Source organism: Chelonia mydas, chromosome 1 (genome assembly GCF_015237465.2).
Source record: "Chelonia mydas isolate rCheMyd1 chromosome 1, rCheMyd1.pri.v2, whole genome shotgun sequence".
NCBI lineage: Eukaryota > Metazoa > Chordata > Testudines > Cheloniidae > Chelonia > Chelonia mydas.
This window is the reverse complement of record NC_057849.1, coordinates 35,682,979-35,703,161: the sequence shown is the minus strand read 5'-3', so window position 1 is coordinate 35,703,161 and position 20,183 is coordinate 35,682,979. Positions and strand designations below refer to the sequence as shown.

Below are 20,183 nucleotides of genomic sequence, written 5' to 3'. Positions count from 1 at the left end.
AGTAAGAAGGAGGAAAAAGGTCTGTTTTGTTATTCCAGTGACTTAACAGACAAAACAGCGAAAAAGTAATACCTAAGCATATATAAGTAACATGTTAAGTGTACAACATTTCTCAAAATGCATGTCAAACATTTTATGATACTTTTGCACAAAGATACTATATAAAATAAGTGATTGTACAACAACAAACTCTTATCAGGTTGGTGCAACCTGGGGATATTATAAAAATAGGAACACTAACTTGAATACAATGACAACCGACTGACCTCATAAAAGATTCTGTATGGCAATCACTAGAATGCAGTAATGACATAATTTATATTCAGTTAAAAGGTATACAGTTCTCAAAGAGCATCTTAACACACTCCATGTACATTGTACAGATGTATTAAACCCTCTGTCCTAGTCAGCTAAGAGAATGAGACTATAGATGGCCACATGTAAGACTTCAATTTCTGAGACATGATGAACCTGGAACAAGTAAAGGCAATCACAGGGCAACAGCACCACTTTGTGGAGTTTTCAGTTACAACAATCCCTAAAGAGAAAGGCACATATTCATAACACAGAAGAGAGCAGTAACAACATGTCTTGTGTGATGCCGATAAAAGAAAATTGTCCTTCGACAAACTGTGACTTGGAAAACTATTAGTAATGGTTCAGTGTACTGTGGCTGTAGTTTCAAGTGCCATCCTTAATACTGTTGATTTAACTATCTTCTAATGTTTTATATGTACTGTAGAAGAACTGAATTATACTGAATATGTATTGTGGGTCAGTCCACTGAAATATACTACACCACTGAGGTTAATAAATATTATTGTAGCAGGTTTCAGAGTGGAAGCCGTGTTAGTCTGTATCAGCAGAAAGAAGGAGGAGTACTTATGGCACCTTAGAGACTAAGAAATTTATCTGAGCATAAGCTTTTGTGGGCTAAAGCCCACTTCATCAGATGCATGCAGTGGAAAATACAGTAGGGGTGTATATACACACACACACACACACCCCATGAAAAAATGGGGGTTGCTATACCAACTCTTAATGAGACCAACTGATAAAGGTGGGCTATTACCAGCAGGAGAAAAAAAAAAAGCTTTTGTAGTGATAATCAGGATGGCCCATTTCAAACAGTTGACAAGAAGGTGTGAGTAACAGAAGGGAGAAAATTAGCATGGGGAAATAGTTTTTAGTTAGCGTAATGACTCATCCACTCCCAGTCTTTATTCAAGCCTAATTTAATGGTATCCAGTTTGCAGATTAATACCAGTTCTGCTGTTTCTCATTGGAGTCTGTTTTTGAAGTTTCTTTGTTGAATAATTGCGACTTTTAGGTCTGTAACTGAGTGTCCAGGGAGGTTGAAGTGTTCTCCAACTGGTTTTTGAATGTTATCATTCTTGACATCTGATATATGTCCATTTATTCTTTTACGTAGAGACTGTCCGTTTAGGCCAATGTACATGACAGAGGGGCATTGCTGGCACATGATGGCATATATCACATTGGTAGATGTGGAGGTGAATGAGCCTCTGATAGCGTGGCTGATGTGATTAGGTCTATGATGGCGTCCCTTGAATAGATATGTGGCCAGAGTTGGCAATGGGCTTTGTTGCAAGGATAGGTTCCTGGTTAGTGTTGTTGTTGTGTGGTTGCTGGTGAGTGTTTGCTTCAGGTGGGGAGCTGTCTGTAAGCGAGGACTGGCCTGTCTCCTGTTAGGCTATAGATATTCAGGCCTGTCTGCAAAGGCCTGTACTTTATGAATTTAGGGGTATTCTTATCACTTGGCTAGTTCTAGAGGTATAAAAGAAAGAATCAAAATCACTGTCTGCTGGTGTAAGGGCCTTCTCTTACTGTGATAGTTTGAGGCCCTGTTCTTAGGCTAAGGCCTTTGGCTAAGCAGCAGAGGCAGCCATAAGCTAGGAAGCGAACAGTCACATCCTCACATTCCAAACTAGTCACATTGAAATAAGGTGCTATTGGGCTGTTAGGCACTATCAGGACAGGATTGTATTCCGATCACCTCCAGAGAAAGGGAAGTGCCTAGAAAATGTAAAAGAAAACTTAGTTCGATAGCATCCTGTCTGGCAAGAACTCACTTATCAATAGCTGGGATGTGAAATCCTCACTTCTGTATTGTCTTGTCATTATAGTTTCCACTTTGCTATTGTTTGTCTGTATAATCTCTGTCTGGTTCTGTGATTGTTCCTGTCTGCTGTATAATTAATTTTGCTGGGTGTAAACTAATTAAGGTGGTGGGATATAATTGGTTACATAATCATGTTACAATGTTAGATTTGGTTAGTTAAATTTCAGGAAAATTATTGGTTAAGGTATAGCTAAGCAGAACTCAAGTTTTACTATATAATCTGTAGTCAATGAGGAAGTGAGTGGGCGTGGGTGGGAGGGGATGGGTGTGTGGGTGCGGGAGATGGGAACAGGGAATGGGGGTGCGGAAATTGGAATCATGTTTTGCTAAAGGGGGAAATGGGACCAGGGAATGGGGGTAAGGAAACTGGAATAATGTTTGGCTAAGGACAGGAATGGGAACAGGGACACAGGTGTAAGGCTCTGTGGTGTCAGAGCTGGGAAGGAAGATACTAAGGAAGGAAACTGGAATCATGCTTGCTGGAAGTTCACCCCAATAAACATCGAATTGTTTGCACCTTTGGACTTTGGGTATTGTTGCTCTCTGTTCATGCGAGAAGGACCAGGGAAGTAAGTGGGTGAAGGAATAAGCCCCCTAACATCTCCCAACGTCTGTGAGAGTGAGGGATCATCCTTCAGGATAGGTTGTAGATCCTTGACGATGCGCTGGAGAGGTTCTAGTTGGGGGCTGAAGGTGACAGCTATTGGCATTCTGTTACTTTCTTTGGTGGGCCTGTCCTGTAGTAGGTGACTTCTAGGTACTCTTCCCCCATATTTTCATGTTCTCTGTATATATATCTTCCTACTGTATTTTCCACTGCATGCATCTGATGAAGTGGGCTTTAGCCCACAAAAGCTTATGCTAAAATAAACGTTAGTCTTCAAGGTGCCAAAAGTACTCCTCGTTCTTTCTGCAAATATTTTTGTAGTTATTTATAAATGAGATTTAAAGTGTTTACTGGAAAGGACTGTGATATAGCAATAATCTGTTTATTTTTAAATTACTTTGAAAATTATGGTTTCCCCTTGCAAATCCATAGTGGTAAAATATGATAAAACCAGGTGGGAACTCATATATTATACAAATTATTTCCTATCAAAAGAGCTATGTTTTGTAATTTCTGTAATGTAAAATGAAAATACATTTTGTTTTTCACTGATTAAATCTTTATTATTCAGTTAAATGCTGACAGCAAAGCAGGTGTTAAAGCTTTCTTCTTTTATCAGGGAGAGGCAGTGAAAAGAAATGTGTAAAGGATATTGACAGCTCAATTATTATAGGAAGACAGATGATAAATATTTAACTGTACTGAATTTTAGAATGAAAAAGAAACAGATTTATCTCTAGTTCATCTCCCTATTAATGAGGCATTGTCCCTTACAGCACTTCGAGAACTCTATTCAATATAATTCAAACAGATCTTCCTTCACATCCCTCTGAGATTATTTCAGCATCTAGAAGACCAAAGGGAAATTTAAAAAATTCTATTTTTAGAAAAGGGAGAAGAAATGGACCCACTACTTTGATATTTATAGGAGTATATTAGTAACATATGGAAAGCTGTCCACTTCTCCAACAATTCCCGAGGGTTCACACAGTGTTCCTGATTTCAAAATACCCCACAAGCCACTGCTTCATGTTGCTATATTGGGAACTGAGGGACAGGTAATCAAAAGGCAGTGCAACTGCAATGATGCAATACAGCACAAGTGTGTACATGAGGCAGAAGAGGACGCAACACAGAGTCGCTAATATGGATACAATGCACTATTAGTATTGACATTGACACTATATCACAGGTATAGCCCTTTAATGAAGGCACAGACATGGAATGCATGAAAGCACATATCAGGTCCCATGAATAGCAGGAACATGGGTCAGAACATTCAGCCACAAAGCAAAGGATCACCTCAGGCTGTTTTGAAGTGACTTGCTTTGGCTCATTAAATGAGCAATGGACCAGGGTGTATCTGGCCTTCCATAACCAGATGAACATTCCTCACCATATATTTTTAAGGGAAGGGAGAGATGATTAATTAGGAAACTCTTCCAAAAAGGAGGTAACAAGATGGGTTAGGGAAGAAATGAGCACAAAATCCAAAGGAGGGTGGTGATGGGGGGAAACAGATAAAAGTAAAAAGGAAGATGGTAAAGGGATACTATGGAGTTTCAGCTACTCCTGCAGTTTTAAATAACAGTAATATATAATTTTATTAAACTGAGAAGCTGCTCATAAAACTTTCCCTTAAACACTGGAATACCCTCCTTATTTGAGGGCAGGAAAAATGGTGAGGATAGTCTTCGAGAAACAAAAGTGAAATTAAACCTCCGATCTTCCCTCTGGCAAAGATCTGCTGCTTTTAGAACAAAACAGTTCAATTAGTTTCATAAGACCAGTTGGGTAGAGTACAAAAACGCATTTAAAACGCCATTTAATCAGTACATGTTAATCTGGCTTTTGCTCTTTTAATGTCGTTTATTAAAACGATTTTCTGAAAGTCTAGGGTGTGGTTTTTAATCTTGACATTAACTGCCATCTAGATGTCTTTTTATACTTTTACTGTTTTTATTCTGTTACATACTAGAAATGGATGTGGGAAGGGAAAAACAATGACTTCAACAATCTGTTAGTGATTCACATTGATCTTTTGCTTTGCTCTAGAATGGAGAGGCTTTGAACAATTAAACACAAGGTAGCAAACAGGGATTTTAAATGGCTGTAAACCACAGTATACACCAGTATCTACATAAAAACCAGAGAGAGAAAAAAGGAGGAGAGAGAACATGAATGCCTATGCCATTAAAAGGAAAATCTTTCAAAGTGCCAAGCAGTAAATCGTGCCTGCTTTACAGAACTGTGTTAAAATCAGCAGAGGACAGAATGCCCCCACCTGCACAGCTCCTTCTAAGGCTATATCTACACTAGAGACCTTACAGCGGCATAGCTGTACCGATGCAGCTGTGCTGCTGTAACATCTCCTGTGTAGCTCTCTATGCCGATGGGAGAGCACTCTCCTGTTGACATCATTAAATCACCCCCAATGAGTGGCAGTAGCTATGTCAGTGAGAGAGCATCTCCTGCCAACAGAACGCTGTCCACACTGGCGCATCTGTAGGTGTAAATTATGTTGCTCGGGGTGTGGCTTTTTTCACACCCCTGAGCAACGTAAGTTTACCGACAAAAGTGCTAGTGTAGCCATAGCCTTCATGGATACATATAATCTGTCAGCTTCCCTGTGTACAAAGAAAAGGGGCCAACTAATGTTGTTTGCAGTGCAAGCTAGCCCTGTGAGGAAGGTGTATGGGTGGGGCCTTGTCCCCTGCCTTTTGAAACAGAAAGGCTTTTTAAAAGGCATGGCAAGGTGCTGCCTATCCACCTTCTCTCTCAGGAGGCAATATATCTTTCCAAGGCATAATGCCTCCAATTACTGCTATTGAGGAACTGTACCTTCTCCTCCCCTTGACAGTCTGGGTCTTGAGAGACTGAACTGAGCCCCAAACAAGGACTTAGCTGCATGCAAATACAGGGTTAGAACCCTGATATTGCCAGACCTTATTTCAAGTTTCTGTATATCAAGGCCAGATCTGTCAAACCCCAAACTGACCATCGTAATAAATTGTTTCTCCAATCTCAGTGCATATTTATAAATATTACGTAAACATTATTAAATTATGTATACATAGATGGTGTGATTCTCACAAAATATTTTCGCATACATAAACACAGATTCCAATGCCAAAAGATCCAACCTGATCTCCTGTATGACACAGGTCATGGAATTATTTTGGGGAAGCTTTCAGAGCATATATTTCAGAGAAACATTCAATCTGATTTAAAAATTGCCTGTGGTGGAGAATCTATCATGACCCTTGATGAACTGTTCCAATGGTTAATTACCCTCACTGTTAAAAATATACACCTAATTTCCAGTCTGAATTTGTATAGCTCCACTGGATCATGTTTTACTTTTCTATGGTAGACCTTCTCTTTGTTAAGCTAAATAGATTGAGTTCCTTGAGTCTATCAATGCTAGGCAGGTTTTCTAATCCTTTAAGCATTCTTGGGGCTCTTCTCTTAACTCTGTCCACTTTATCAACATCCTTTTTGAATTGTGAACTGGACACAGTATTCCAGCAGCAGTCGCACCTCTGCCAAATAGAGAGGTAAAATAACTTCTCTACTCCTACTCAAGATTCCCCTGTTTATGCATCCAAGGATTATATTAGCCCTTTTGTCCACAGTGTCTCCCCAACACCCCAGCCCCCAATCTTTTTCAAAGGCACCACTTTCCAGGATACAGTCCTCCATGGTGTAAGTATGGCCTGAATTCTCTGTTCCTACACACACACTTAGCCATATTGTTTGCTTGCATCCAATTTAACAAGATATCCAGATCACGGTAAATTAGTGACCTGTCCTCTACTATTTATCACTCCCCCATTTTTTTTAGCATCTGCAAACTGGATCACTGATGATTGTGTGTCTTCTTCTGGGCCATTGATAAAAATGTTAAATAGAGTAGGGCCAAGAACTGATCCCTGCAGGATCCTACCAGATGACGATACCCTATCGTTTTGAGTCCTATCAATTACCCAGTTTTTAATTCATTTAATATATGCCAAATTAATATCATTCTAGTTTTTTAATCAAATGTTATGCAGTACCAAGTCAAATGCCTTACACAAATCTAAGACTATTACCTCTGCACTGTTGTGTTTTTCAACCAAATTTAATCTTATAAAAAAAGATATCATTAGTTTGACAAAAATCTATGTTCCATAAAAATCTTATAATTCTTTATTAATCAAGTCCTGTATGAGCCGCTCCATTATCTTGCCTAGGATCAATGTCAGACTGACATGACTATAATTACACAGGTCATCCCATTTACTCTTTTATTTAAATACTGGCACATCATTAGCTTTCTTACAGCCTTCCGGAACTTCCTCAGTGTTCCAAAACTTTTTTAAAAGAGCTGATTTTTAATCTCTTGGATGGAAGTTATCTAGAAATGCTGATTTAAAAATATCTAACTTTAGTAACCTCTGTTTAACATCCACCTGAGACACTACTGGAATGGAAAAGAGTGTTATCATATGATGAGACTAAGCAGTCTGTTCCTCTTCCAAATACAGAACAAGGAATACTTATTGAAAACTTCAGCATATTCTGCATTATTATTGCTGGTTCTACCATTTCCATCTAATGATGGACTAATACCATTGTTAAGATTTTTTTCCTAATATACTTTTCTTTTTTTTAAATCTCTCTCGTTGTCCTTAACTCTGCTGGCCATAGATTTCTCCTTGAATCCCTCTGTTTCACTTATCAATTTTCTGCAGTGTCTAAGTTCCAATTTATATTCATTACTATTAACTTCCCCTTTCTTTCATTTGTTATATATTATTTTTCACCTGCCTTCACTTCCCTTCTAGAGTTGCTCTTTTTTTAAAAAAAGAGCAACAAAAAAACCCCAAACAATACAGCCTTCTTCCTCCATTGTGGCTTTTTGGGCATCTAGTAAAGTGTTCTTAAGCAATTCCCAATCATCATTCACATTTTTCTGATTAAATTCTTCCTCCCAGATGATTTGGCTCATAATTGTTTTCAGCTTTATGAAACTGGCCCTTTTAAAGCACCAAGCACCTGTGGGTGAGAGAATATGCGCTTTACTGGTCTGAACTTTATTCTGTTAACATATTATAAACGTGATCATGTCATGATCACTTGTACCTAAGTTATTATTTTTTATTTCTTGTGACACAGAATACTGGACAAACTGAAGACTGTGGAGAAACTGCAGAAAAAAAACTTTCTTCACAAGAAATGATACAACATATCCATAGTTTCAGACCACTTTTGTTATGCTTGTAAATTTTCTGAAGCAGTTTTTAGTACAGTGGGAATAAATGCCAGAAAAACAAGTTGCTGATGTAAATTCCAGTATCTCTCTCCTTTAATCCAGTCATATTTAAAGCTGAGCTATCTTTATGAAGTGCTCTTCATAAAATTGCATGTTTTTTTGGAATGCATTGAGACAGTTTCCTTTTATAGTGTTTTGTCCTGCATTTCATTAATCTACAACCCAGTTATCTTTCAGATGTATGCCAATGAATGAGCTAACTGGAAGCTTCTATGAAGCTTAGTATTTTAAAAATCTTTTAGGGTCCAATCCTGCAATGAGGCTTCTGCAGATGCCTGCCCCTATTGATTTCATTGCAGGATCAAGGCCTTACTGATCCATGGTTGTATTTCAAACTTGGAAAGATAAATAGAAAGATCCACAATCAGAAATGCAACAAAAAAGCGCAATATATACTTCAGAGATTTCACAGCAATAAAACAAATAAATCAATGTTTTTTTTAAAAAAAAAAAAAAAAAAAAAATCAAAAGTGCTGGCTAACTCTCTCTATTTCAACAACACTAAATTGCAAGGACTTCAGTTAACTTTTATGGAAACCTTAAAATATTCAATAGTTAGACTCTCTAAAATTTGCTTTGGTAACAGTAATACGTTACCTGGCAAATTAGTCTTCATTATATCAATGCCAACTTGAAGCTCAGGCTCAGCTGCAAGAACTGCATAATCCCCTTGATGAGAGATATTAAAATTGAAACTGGGATGGCTACCGAGGATGTCATTCGCCAGGAAGGGTTTTCCTTTTGATGTCCTTTGCAAATGTATTTCATTCCAAGGTATACACAGTTTTTCTGCAATTAATTTTCTTATCAGCAGACGACCAGCCTATGAAATAAAAAAAAGTTTAAAATTATGCATACGGAACCATTGTGCCATGTACAAAGAACAATTTATAACTGTTGAAATACCAACTAGTTTACTTACTTGGCAAATAGGGCTAAGTTATGTACTTAAAGAAACTTGCTATTTACAAAAACCATAGCATGAGATAAATAAAAAAGCTAAAATGTTCACCAGCTCAGATACATTTTACACATGCATTTATTTGTGATGTATCAATAATTTATGCAGCACAATACAACGCAATCCCCCTTCTAAAGATTCGTATTATCTGAAATAGAACTTCCCTCCTTTCACCAGCTCATCACCTTTCTGCTGAGGATGTTTTATTCCCCCGCCTGCAATAGTGAATATTTCTTTGCATTTATTTAAAACTCTCTCTCTCAGCTTTCCTATTAATGTTGCTTTTGTTAAAAATCATTTAAAAGGTAAATGGAGGGCTTGTGGAAGTAGAACAGTTAAAAATGATAAAAATGATCATTAATAAAACAATTAGTTATAATTTATTACTCAAATTGTTGATATAAAGCTTGAACTTCACCTTTGCAGAACTTTAAAAGATACACAGTTCATATTCTTACACAGTATGCTTCCTAGTTATAAAACCTCACATTTTTGCTGGTTTTTATTTCATGAAAAAAAGTTATAAAACAACAAGGTTGAGAGAATTCTTTCACAATCCCTTGTGACCTGTTGTCTGTGGATAGTCCACAGACAGAACCCCTCCCCCCGCTATAACTAATACCGGTAAGACAACAGAGACTGGTCATGGTTTGGTGTATTTGATTCCTCAAACTGCCTCCAAAAAAGATGTGCCTTGCAGCATACACTGAAGGTCAAAAGTTGGGCTACTCTGGATTAGGGGAGGGCGAAGGAAAGAGGTACCCCTGAACTAGAGAACACCCTGCCAGCAGTCCCTTTTCTTTTACAGCAAAAGCCCAGCCTGCAGCTGTCTCCAGGACTTCCAGGACTGATTTAAACTATGGCAGCATGTCATGGTGAGACAAGCAGTATCTCAGGTATGAAGGACCTAAGCCAGTTATGTGGATACTGCACCTGGGACTGAGACTCCCAGCCCAGGGCCACAGTCTTGTGCTACCTGGGCTTGTAAGCCTTTTACTAGCATCCTAAAAAACAGCTGCGTATAGTTGCCTTCAGGTTAAGTCTGGGTCTCTCAAGCCCAGGGAGGGGGGCTGCTACTGCAAGTCTATAGACCAGGATTGGGAGGTTTGCTCCTAAATGCAGTGCCAGTACGGACATGCCCGTCGAGCTTTATAAATTAACACGAACACTCTGAACTCCTCTCAGAAAGCCAGTGTCGGGCCTGGAGTGCTGGCTACGGCTGCTGGCAGCGGGACACTCCGGCTGCCCTGCCGCAGGTTCAGCTGGAGGAAAAGCCAGGTTTTGCCGTATCTTCCAGCAGCCGGGGGCAGGGACCTGGTGTTTTACACAGGCAAAGCACCGTGCACGTCCAGGGCTCTTAATAACCATAAGAGGCACTCGGCTCAAAACCTGGCGCTGCGTTAAATACACGACTCGCGTTTCCTCCTGCCCTCGTAACTCCCTTGTTACACGCGGCTCCCTCCCCCGGCGCTATCGCCATAAAGCGCGGCAGCCTCCTCTACCATGGCAGCCTTGGCATCCCGGGCAAAGGCGAACTGGCGGACGCGGTCCTTCTCCTCGGGCTGCACCAGGCGGGCGGCCAGCAGCCACTCATCCCGGCGCGGGGCCCAGGCGGCGCAGGGGAAGGCCCAGCGCACGCTGCCCATAAGGAATCGCTGGGCGGAGGCCACCGGCCCCGAGCCACCGGCTGAGGGGAGCGAGCCCCAGCTCTCGGGAGCCCGCAGGCCTCCAGGCTGCTCCGCGGGTGGGTCCGGGAGCGCGCCTGGCCGCTAGGGGAATGTCACGGTCTCCTCGAAAACCCCGGGGCAAAATCTCCTTAGCCCTGCCGGGGGGGGGACGGGACCCAGCCTCCCACTCGGGGGCTGGTGTGAGCCCCCCGAATGAAGGGGGGCAGGAGCCCTGGGCGGGCGGAGGCGACAGGGTCACTGGCTCGACGTCTTAGCCCCGCCCTCACCCGGCACGTGGACGTCAACGGCTCCCGCCTACAGACCACCAAGCGCGCTCCCGTGCGACTCGGGGCCATGCGCAATGCGCGTTCCTGGTACTGGGGAAAAATTCAACCGGGCGCGTGCCTTCCCGCCCCTGGGACCAGCGCCCGGGGCGCGCAGCTCCCTTTCTCAGCGAGTTTCCGGAACACATCATCCACCAGCGAGCGTGTAAGTGACGGGACGATGAACCAATCACCAGCCCACTAGGGATGGCGGCTGCTCCGTGATGGGGCGGGCGAGGAGGAAAGACGGGAGGGCGGGGTTACTTCCCAGGACAACGCGAGAAGCCACTCCGAGCACAGGGATCGAGGGACTGACAGCCGGCTGAGCCAATTAGCGTGCAGCGGCTGCATAAGCGGGTCGGCAAGACAGGCCGCAGCGTTGCTGCTCTTGGCTGCAGGTGGGTGTCTACGCGTTAGTGAGAAGGAGGCGCGAAGATGGAGCAACGGGTCTCTGAAAGGTCGGCGGCTGCGGGTGGGCGCTGGGGGTGACCCCTTCCAGCGGGTTGGCTCCTGTGGTGAGCCCCGGTCAGCCCCAGTCTGCCCGTAGTGTCAGAATTTACCTCCCCTCAGAATGAGCGCCGTGTTGTTACTGAGCATGCGCGAGCTGTGCGAACATGCGCAGTGGCAACTGCTGAAGCCCGCCCGGCTTTGCTGTCAGAATCGGCTCGCTGAGCTAGTGGCCGCCAAAGCGGGGGTGGGGGGGAAAGACGCTCCTGGGGCGGGGGCTCCGCAGCACCCCCTTTGCAGGCTGTCTGCTTTGTAGTCACAACTAACCAGTTACTCCCGAGGGCATTCTGTGCCAAATGATATACAGTTCTGAAAAATTCTGCCTATTTTATTTGTCAAATAAATGTGGCAGCTCCAGCATGGCATTGGGGCGCATAGGCCGCTGTCGGCACAGAGATGGGAGATCACTGTGCAGCTCCCCCTGGGGACGTGGGCTCTGCAGTGAGACTGCACCCAAGCCCGACACGACGCAAGGACAGGGCCTGTCCCCTCTGTGGCAGGGGCACCAGGCAGGATCGTAGGTGTGGGTTGAGAGGGTTCTGTGTGGGGCAGTCTGGGTGTGGGTGGCTGGGGGGGGGGGGGATCCAGATGCACAGGAGCTTGTTGTGGGGTTCTGGTTGCAACCATAATGGGAGTCTCCAGAGGGTCTAGGTGAGGGTGGGTGGGGCTCAGTGGGGGGTCTGGGTGTGTGGGGGGATAGAGCTCAGCAGGGGGGGTCTGGATGTGGTAGGCTCAGTGGGGGGTCCAGATGCTGGGGCGGTGTGGTGGGGTGGGAAACCAGGTGCAGCTGTTTGGGGCATGATGGGGTGGGATCTGGGTGCGGATGGCTCAGCGGGGTGGTCCAGGTGCAGGGAGAATAGAACTCAGCAAGGGGGGGTTCTGAGTTTGGGGGGCGAGGCTCAGTAGGACGATCTGGGTGCGAGGGGGTCTGGATACATGGGGGTTGGGCCGATGGGGGAGCAGCTCCCTCTACAGTGATGCCTTCCCCTGCAACTGGGGGAGCAATGGGTGCAGGAAGCATGGGGGTGGGGGGGCAGTTTGAAGAGCTTCCTGCAGCCAGGGGAGAAATCTGGGGGTGGGTGTGACCCGGCCCCGAATGCCATGCAGTGGAAGAGAAAGTCCCATCCTCCCCAGCCCAGCCGGGACTAGGAGCTGAGCCCAGCGCAGGGGAGGAACCACCACCCAGATCTTTCCCAGTCCTGCCCCCTACCCCACAGTGAATTACCACTCTGCCGGCTGCCCTGGGTACCCGAAACATACTGCTGGGGAGGGTCGTATGACCGCTTTTGTGGTTTCCCTTTGCTTCCCTGTCAGAAAGTCATTTTTCTGCAGGGGAAGCAGAGAAATCTGCAGGGGACATAAATTCTGTGCATGCACAGTGGTGCCGAATTCCTCCAGGAATACCCAGTGCCTAGGAAATCCCCCAACGCCTCCCACGCTGACCACAAGCACAGGTGCATGGCCAGGTGTGCAAGCCCTGCCCTTCTCCATGGCTGCCCCGAGGGTTGGGCACCAAACGGACAGGGAAGGGGATGAGACACGGTGCTGTTGAAAAATGGGCTAGGGGGAGGCACAACCACAAGTACTGGGGACGTCGGTCCCTAGTCTGCCCACTCCACCCTCACACTCCACTTTTGTGCAAGTGTAGAGTCCCTCCCACTCACCCACACCATCTCACACTGTAATGCTTCACTCCACCAGTTTTTCCTGATGAATAAGGATATGATTCTGTCACGGAAGTCACTGATTCTGGGACTTTCCGGGACTACTTCTGTGGCGGGGCTGGAACAGCTGTCAGCCCCGGTGCTGCTGGAATAGTGGCCACCAGAAGAGCTGTCCGGCAGTCAGCCCTGACCACCAAACATCTTACCAGTGGTCAGCCCAGAGCCACCGAACAGATGACTGGGGGCCAGGAGGAGCAGCAGTGGGGCTGGAGCAGCTGAAAACCCCAGCAGTGCTCTGGTTGTCCCCTGCCCTGGGTATTTTTAGTAAAAGTCAGAGACGGATCATGGGCTTCTGTGAATTTTTGTTTGTTGCCTGTGACCTGTCCCTGACTTCTACTAAAAATATACATGACAGAATCTTAACCTTACTGATGGATAATCCCAGAGCTGCTTCCTCCCCTGAGTGGCTGCTATTGCAGGATCCATCCTGCTGAGAGAGCAGAAAAGCAGTGTTCGTCAAGCCCAATGCCAGCATTAGACTTGTGGGAGGGAGGTACCTGTGAAAAGGGATGATGAATGACTGCACCTTTTGTTACTTTCTCAAGATCATGTTTCTTTGTTTAAAATGAATGAATTTTAATAGTTCTGATAGGGTCCAGATTGACAGCTCCAGAAACTGAAGTCCATTGGCAACAAACTGCTCCATTGGTGTGTTTCAACTCTGGCCTTCACAATCTATCTCTGGAGGTGAAAGTGTGTTTCATTTCCCATGATCATTTTTTCCCCACTCAAGATCTCTAGCAGAGTGTCTTCACTGCACTTCTGTTCACTACACTAAAACTTTTGTTGCTCAGAAGTGTGAAAAAACACCCTGCTGAACAACAAAAGTTTTAAAAAAACAAAAAGTCCTTGTGTGCACAGCACTTCACTGGCGGGAGATGCTCTCCCAGCGATAAAGCTACCGCCCCTTGTTCAGGATGGTTTTATTTTGTTGACAGGAGAGCTCTCTTGTGATGAAGAGCGGCTATACAGCTTGCTTTACAATGGCACGGCTGCAATGGTACGTCCGTGCCATTGTAAGGCGCGCAGTGTAGACATAGCCTAAGGCCTTGGCTACACTACACCGTTTTGTCAGCAAAAGGCAGCTTTTGTTGACAAAACATTGGAGGTGTACACGCTACAATGCTCCTTCCTCCGGCAAAACTCTCATGCTTTGCTGACAAAATAAAACCACCTGAGAGGCATAGAGCATTTTTCAGCAAAGTTAGATAGACAAAGTGTCAGTGTAGACACTGCGCTTGGTTTTGTTGCTGTTAATAGCTTCTAAGAGGTGTCCCCCAATACCCATCCTATCTGCTCTGGACAGCAGTTTGAAATCTGCTGCTGTGCATCCAGATACACAGGCATTCGCCCCCTCCCCTTTAAAGGCCTGGGAATTTTTGAAATTCCACTTCCTGTTTGCTGGGTGTATAGAGCTCATATTGCATCTTCCCCGCAGACCATGATGGCTCCATACAGCAAACACTCTCCCTCTTGGAGCACAGCTGAGTTGTATGATCTGCTGACACTGTGGGGAGAGGAGGCTGTGCAGCCCTAGCTTCACTCCATAGGAACTTAGATACCTACTGGCAGATTTTTCGTGATTTGTTGGATAAGGACTATGAACAGGACGTGGTGCAGCGTTGTGCGAAGATAAAGGAACTGAAGTAGGCGTACCAGAAAGCAAGGGGGGCAAACTGACATTCTGGTGCTGTGCTAAAGACCTGCAGCTTCTGTAAGGAGCTGGATGGACGCCATCTGTGTTGGCGACCCCCACCTCCACTTGCAAGAGCCCCGTGGATACTTCGGCAGGATTGGGGGTGGCAGATAGTGGACCTAACCCCAAGGACAAAGTCATGGATGAGGAGGTCAAGTTGGAGGACAACGTAGAGCACACGGCAGGGTCGTCCGGTGGCAGGGTGAGTCAGGACCTCTTTTCCACTCTGGAGGGGTCTATGCAGCCCCAACAGTCCATCTCTGGCACATGTGATGCAGAAGAGGAGAGCCCTGGTAAGTAATCTTTTTGAGTTGATGCTGCTCAGTTATGTGAGGTGGAGCTGTGCTTTGCTCTGTATGTTGTAGCAGTGGGTGAAGGAATACAAATGTGCAAGATTAGCTGTGTTTGAGCGTGCTCCACATTCTCTTCTGAGGCTAAGAAGTGTAGTGGAACAATGTGTTAATGCACTGTTAAAACCAAGATTTCACTGGAATCCTCCAGAGAGATCTCTAGGAAAATTTCCTGGTGGTACTCGCCAATCTTCTGCCAAAGGTTCCTTGGCAGAGCTGCTTTGTTCCTTCCCGCATTGTAGGAAAATTTCCCTTGCCACTTGGCAATCACTTGTAAACAGACCAAAGCGGCACGCAGATGAGCAGCATAGGCACCGTGTCTGAAGCCGCATGCATGCAGTAGAGGCACCCTTGCATCCTTGCTCACCCTCAGGAGTGAGATATCGGCTTCAGTGACCTTCCCGCCTGTGGAAAATGGTGGTAGAATTTACAATATTGTCCCTAATCGCCTGCACTGATCCACTTAATAAAACACCTAGACCATTTGCCTTATCTTGAATGCCCAACCCCCACCCAGGCTGAACTTGCTATGTTTCAGGTGTTTGCTGAGATGTGTGCTTACAAAGGGACAGTGAGAAAGTGATTGATATGTAACAAGAAATGATTGAATACCCTGCATGAACCAACAATCATGCTTCTGTGTATTGTTTCTTGTACTTCTGCAGATGTGGCCTTCAGGGGAACCCCCTACGCACCAGTGGAGCGCCTCTGCCAGATAAAGAAGCGACCAAGCAAAGCAAAGAGGACATGTTCCAAGAGGCACTCCAATCCTTAGAGAGCAAAAAAAGAGAATGCAGGGAATGGAGAGAGACCCTCAAGGAGAAATTTAAAATAAAAAGGCAGGATAGAAAGGAGAGTGAGGAGCACATTCTAAAGGGCCAGGAGCCGATGATAAAAGTAATGGAGGTGCAAACAGAGATGTTGAAGTCCCTAATTACTCTCCAGGCTGAAGAGATGCATGCTTGTCCCTCCTGCAGCTGATATGGAACCACTTTCCATGCCCTCCCCAAACTCCTCCTACACGTTCCTTGCAATCACCCGGCCTGCCGCGGTACCCCTTTCACTCCGTCTTTTTGACAGCTTCCAAAATGATAGCTGGCTACACTTCCCTTCACGATTATCTCCCTTTACACCAAGCCTTATGTGTGTGTGTTGTTAATTGTTATTTAATAAAAACAGTTTCTGAAAGATAACCAGTCTTTGTCTCCCTCACACAGTGGTTGTGGCTGTAATTAATACACAGTGGCAATTTGATCATTTGCTGACTACAAATCATGGTTAGGAATCATCAAAATTTTCATGCAAGGTGGCAAGTTAACAAAGCCTGGCAGAGTGCCGTATAGAAAGGCACTTTACTGATGCTCATTGTCAGAATGTTGGCTCAAAGCCTCCCTAATTCAGATTGCCCCCCATTATGCCCCTCTAATAACCCTGGTATCTGGCTGTTCAAATTCAGAAGCCAAGTGATCTGCCTCCGTTCTTCATCCCGGGGGAAACTTTTCACCCTTAGTCTCACAAATATTATGGAGCATGCAGCAGGCTGCTATGACCATTGGAATGTTTTCCTCATTTAGGTCTAACCTGCCATAAAGGCAGTGCCAGTGCACTTTTAATCTGCCAAAGGCACATGCTGCATCTGCTCAACCTATTGTTGAAGTGCTCCTTGCTGCTGTCCAGGTTTCCCATGCCATGAGAGTAAGGGGTACGCTGGGTCTCTCAGGAGCACTCTGGGAATTTCAACATCCCCCCACTTGGAATCTTCTGGTCTGGAAAGAAAGGCCCTGCTTGCCGCTTTCTGTACAGGCCAGTGTTCCTGAAGATGTGTGCATCATGCATCTTCCCAGACCACCCTGCGTTAATGTCAGTGAAACACCCACAGTGATCCACAAACACCTGCAATACTGTAGAGAAGTACCCCTTTTTATTGATGTACTCAGTCACAAGATGGTCCAGGCCCAAAATTGGAATATGCATGCCATGTATCGCCCCTCCGCAGTTAGGGAATCCCATTGCAGCAAAGCCATCCACTATTTCATGCACATAGCCAAGAGTCACGGTCCTTTGTAGCAGGATGCAATTAATGCCCCTGCACACTTGCATTAATGCCGCCCCAACAGTAGACTAATATAATCATGTTAGGATATGCAGTTAAAGATCATTGCTTGCAGAGAGGAAATCTTCCATCTCTGCAACACCCCCAGGAATCAATGCAATTTCAGTGCTTCATACTGGTACCATGCTGTTTTCTTCAAGCGGTTCTAAATAACCAAAAGCTTTAAAGCGTGTCTATTTCCCTTCTGTCTAATACTAAATCTAACATGTAATATTGATAAATGCCATTTTGTGAATTCAAATATCTCAGAATGTCACCAATATACGTTTTGTTACCTGAAAAAAAAAATGACTGACAGAATATTAATAGCTGTAAAGTTCAGTTATTTATGAAGAGATGATGGGGACGTTTGCTGTTTTTTTACATATAAGTAACTGAGCTCACACCAAGGTAAAGCAATTATTAATACTTGGCACAAAACAAGGAAATCAGTCTTCTAAAAAACTTACATTTTGAAAAAATGACTTAATATTTTTAGTTTAGAGAAATATCCTGTAAAATTGTAGAAACAGTCTGTTTTTAGTGTCAGATTTTAAAGTGTTGGAGTCCCATAGAGTGACTTATGGGTTTCTATAAAACTACCTCTAGCAGCAGCAAAGGCAGTTATGCTTTAATAAGGTAATAAATATGTTTAAATAATCTTTGTTTTACTTTGCAATGATATTTGATATTAAAATAGGAGGACCAAGAAGAAGAGAAAATTAAAATTCTCTCCATCCCACATAAAGTGTAGATATTTCTCTAAATTCCCAGCATATTTCTTTCACAAAATCACAGAATATCAGGGTTGGAAGGGACCTCAGGAGGTCATCTAGTCCAATCACCTGCTCAAAGCAGGACCAATCCCCAGTTTTTGCCCCAGACCCCTAAATGGCCCCCTCAAGGGTTGAACTCACAACCCTGGGTTTAAGCAGGCCAATGCTCAACCACTAAGCTATCCCTCCCCCCCCCCGAAAAAATTTATGCCAATGTAATGCCGACAGACCTCAGTCGTTGGTGGGCAGGATCAAACCTGAGACCTCTGGAGCTTAGTGCATGAGCCTCTACAGCATGAACTAAAAGCCAACCAATTAGTTGGTGGCATCTCTTTTCCCCTAAGATGTAGAAAACTGTAAGTTATCTGTGTGACAGGTTGTGACCCTGGGGGTGAAGTTTGGGAGCCGTTGGAACCGCTGTGCCCCCTAACTATTCAGCTGGGTTGGCCTTTCTCACACTGCTCTCTGCTGGTGACCCAGACAGCCTCTCCAGGCCTTATCATCACCCAACATGACAGTAGGTGGCGCCACATACCCAACTGCGTTATCTGAGTGCTTTACCTAAGCCACTCATGGACAAACTGGAGGCCCCTACCCAACTTCCCAGCTCTGAACCCCGACTGGAGTATAAACCCAGAATTATGCCAACTTGCACTGCACAGAGATTTGTACAATGCAAGTGTAGTAATTAATTCACTCCCCCCCCGATGTGGGAAATATGTGCAACAGCCTTTCCTTTACCAGGTTGAGATTTTCCCAACCACTTCACTTAAAACACACTGGTTAAGATAAAATATAAAACAAGTTTATTAACTACAGAAAGATAGATTTTAAGTGATTATAAGAGATAACATAAAAACAGCCAAACCAAAGGTCCATCTAAGCCCAGTATCCTGTCTTCCGACAGTAGCCAATGCCAGGTGCCCCAGAGGGAATGAACAGAACAGGTAATCATCAAGTTATAACAAACAGATCAAAGCCTAGGAAATTAAACAAAAACGCAAACAAAGCCTAATATACTAGATAGATAGGATTTGAATTAGCACTAACTCACCCTGACTGATGATAAAAGCAGTCCACCAAGTTCCCATTCACAGGCTAGAAATGCCTTTAGCCTGGGACGAGCACTCCCCCCAGTTCAGTTATTGTTCCTCAGGTGTTTCCAGTGTTCTCTTGCGTGGCGAGTGAGGTCAAGAGATAATGTCATGCCCCATCTTTTATAGTCTCTCCATATGGCAGGAACCCTTACCTCCAAGCTAAGTTCCCAGCCCAGTTTGTAAAAAAATACAGGTATGAAAATAGAATTCAGTGTCATGTGATCTGGTCACATGCTTTGCTGAGTCATAGCAGCTATTATCCATAGACTGTCTGAAGTGTTCCCAGAAAGGCTCACCAGGTGGGGGATAAGATTCTCCTATGGCCTATTGTTTCCCTTAATGGCCCATTACCTTGAATAGGCCCTTCACAATCAGCTGTCCAGACTGAAAGCATCTTGCCTAGTGGGTGTCACCCAGGTGTAACCACATTTGAAATACAGATACATCGCCAATATTCATAACTCCTGATATGAAAATGATACACGCATACAAATAGGATAATCATATTCAGCAAATCATAACTTTTCCAATGATACCTCACATGACACATTTTGTACAAGGTGCATCATAATTATAATTACATTATAATCATACCACTGTGATGAATATAGGGTGCAGAGTGCCACAATCAGCCTTTAAGAATACTTTTTTATTAAACTAATATCTGGTAGGAAGGGTCCCCCAGATTGGTGGAAAGCTCAGTGACAGAGGAAGTGTCTTTGTGAATAAATTTTGTTTCTCTTAGTGAAGTTATCCACCTGTGTGGAGCAGACAGCTGCTGGGAACTCTCAAGCAGTAAAGTGATTTTTTTTCACCAACCAGGAAAGAGAGAATACATTCTAGGCTATAATATTATCTGGGGTAAAGGAAAAGATGGTTCCTTCGGGGTTATTTGTTTGTAGTATATTATAGGGTAAAGGCGG

The 20,183-nt window shown here is 44.3% G+C and overlaps 2 protein-coding genes across 5 annotated transcripts in view; one reads left to right on the top strand and one right to left on the bottom strand.

Moving 5' to 3' along the window:
• AASDHPPT (aminoadipate-semialdehyde dehydrogenase-phosphopantetheinyl transferase) overlaps nucleotides 1-11,120 on the bottom strand; it is a 58,474-nt gene extending 47,354 nt beyond the window's left edge. For 2 of the 4 annotated variants that reach the window (XM_027822158.3, XM_043529750.1), the window contains exons 1-2: nucleotides 10,983-11,120; nucleotides 8,665-8,890 (exon numbers count right to left, since the gene is read on the bottom strand). In XM_027822158.3, coding sequence (XP_027677959.2) covers nucleotides 8,665-8,890; nucleotides 10,983-11,051 — 295 coding nt within the window. In that variant the 5' untranslated portion in view covers nucleotides 11,052-11,120. Of the gene's footprint in view, nucleotides 1-8,664; nucleotides 8,891-10,530; nucleotides 10,743-10,982 lie in introns of those variants that run through there. The other 2 variants (XM_007059680.4, XM_037890066.2) reach the window with 1 other exon arrangement.
• The window catches only part of KBTBD3 (kelch repeat and BTB domain containing 3), a 28,536-nt gene continuing 19,401 nt past the window's right edge, over nucleotides 11,049-20,183 (top strand). The window contains 1 exon segment of the mRNA XM_037890041.1: nucleotides 11,049-11,184. The gene's annotated coding sequence lies outside the window, so the exon portion shown is untranslated.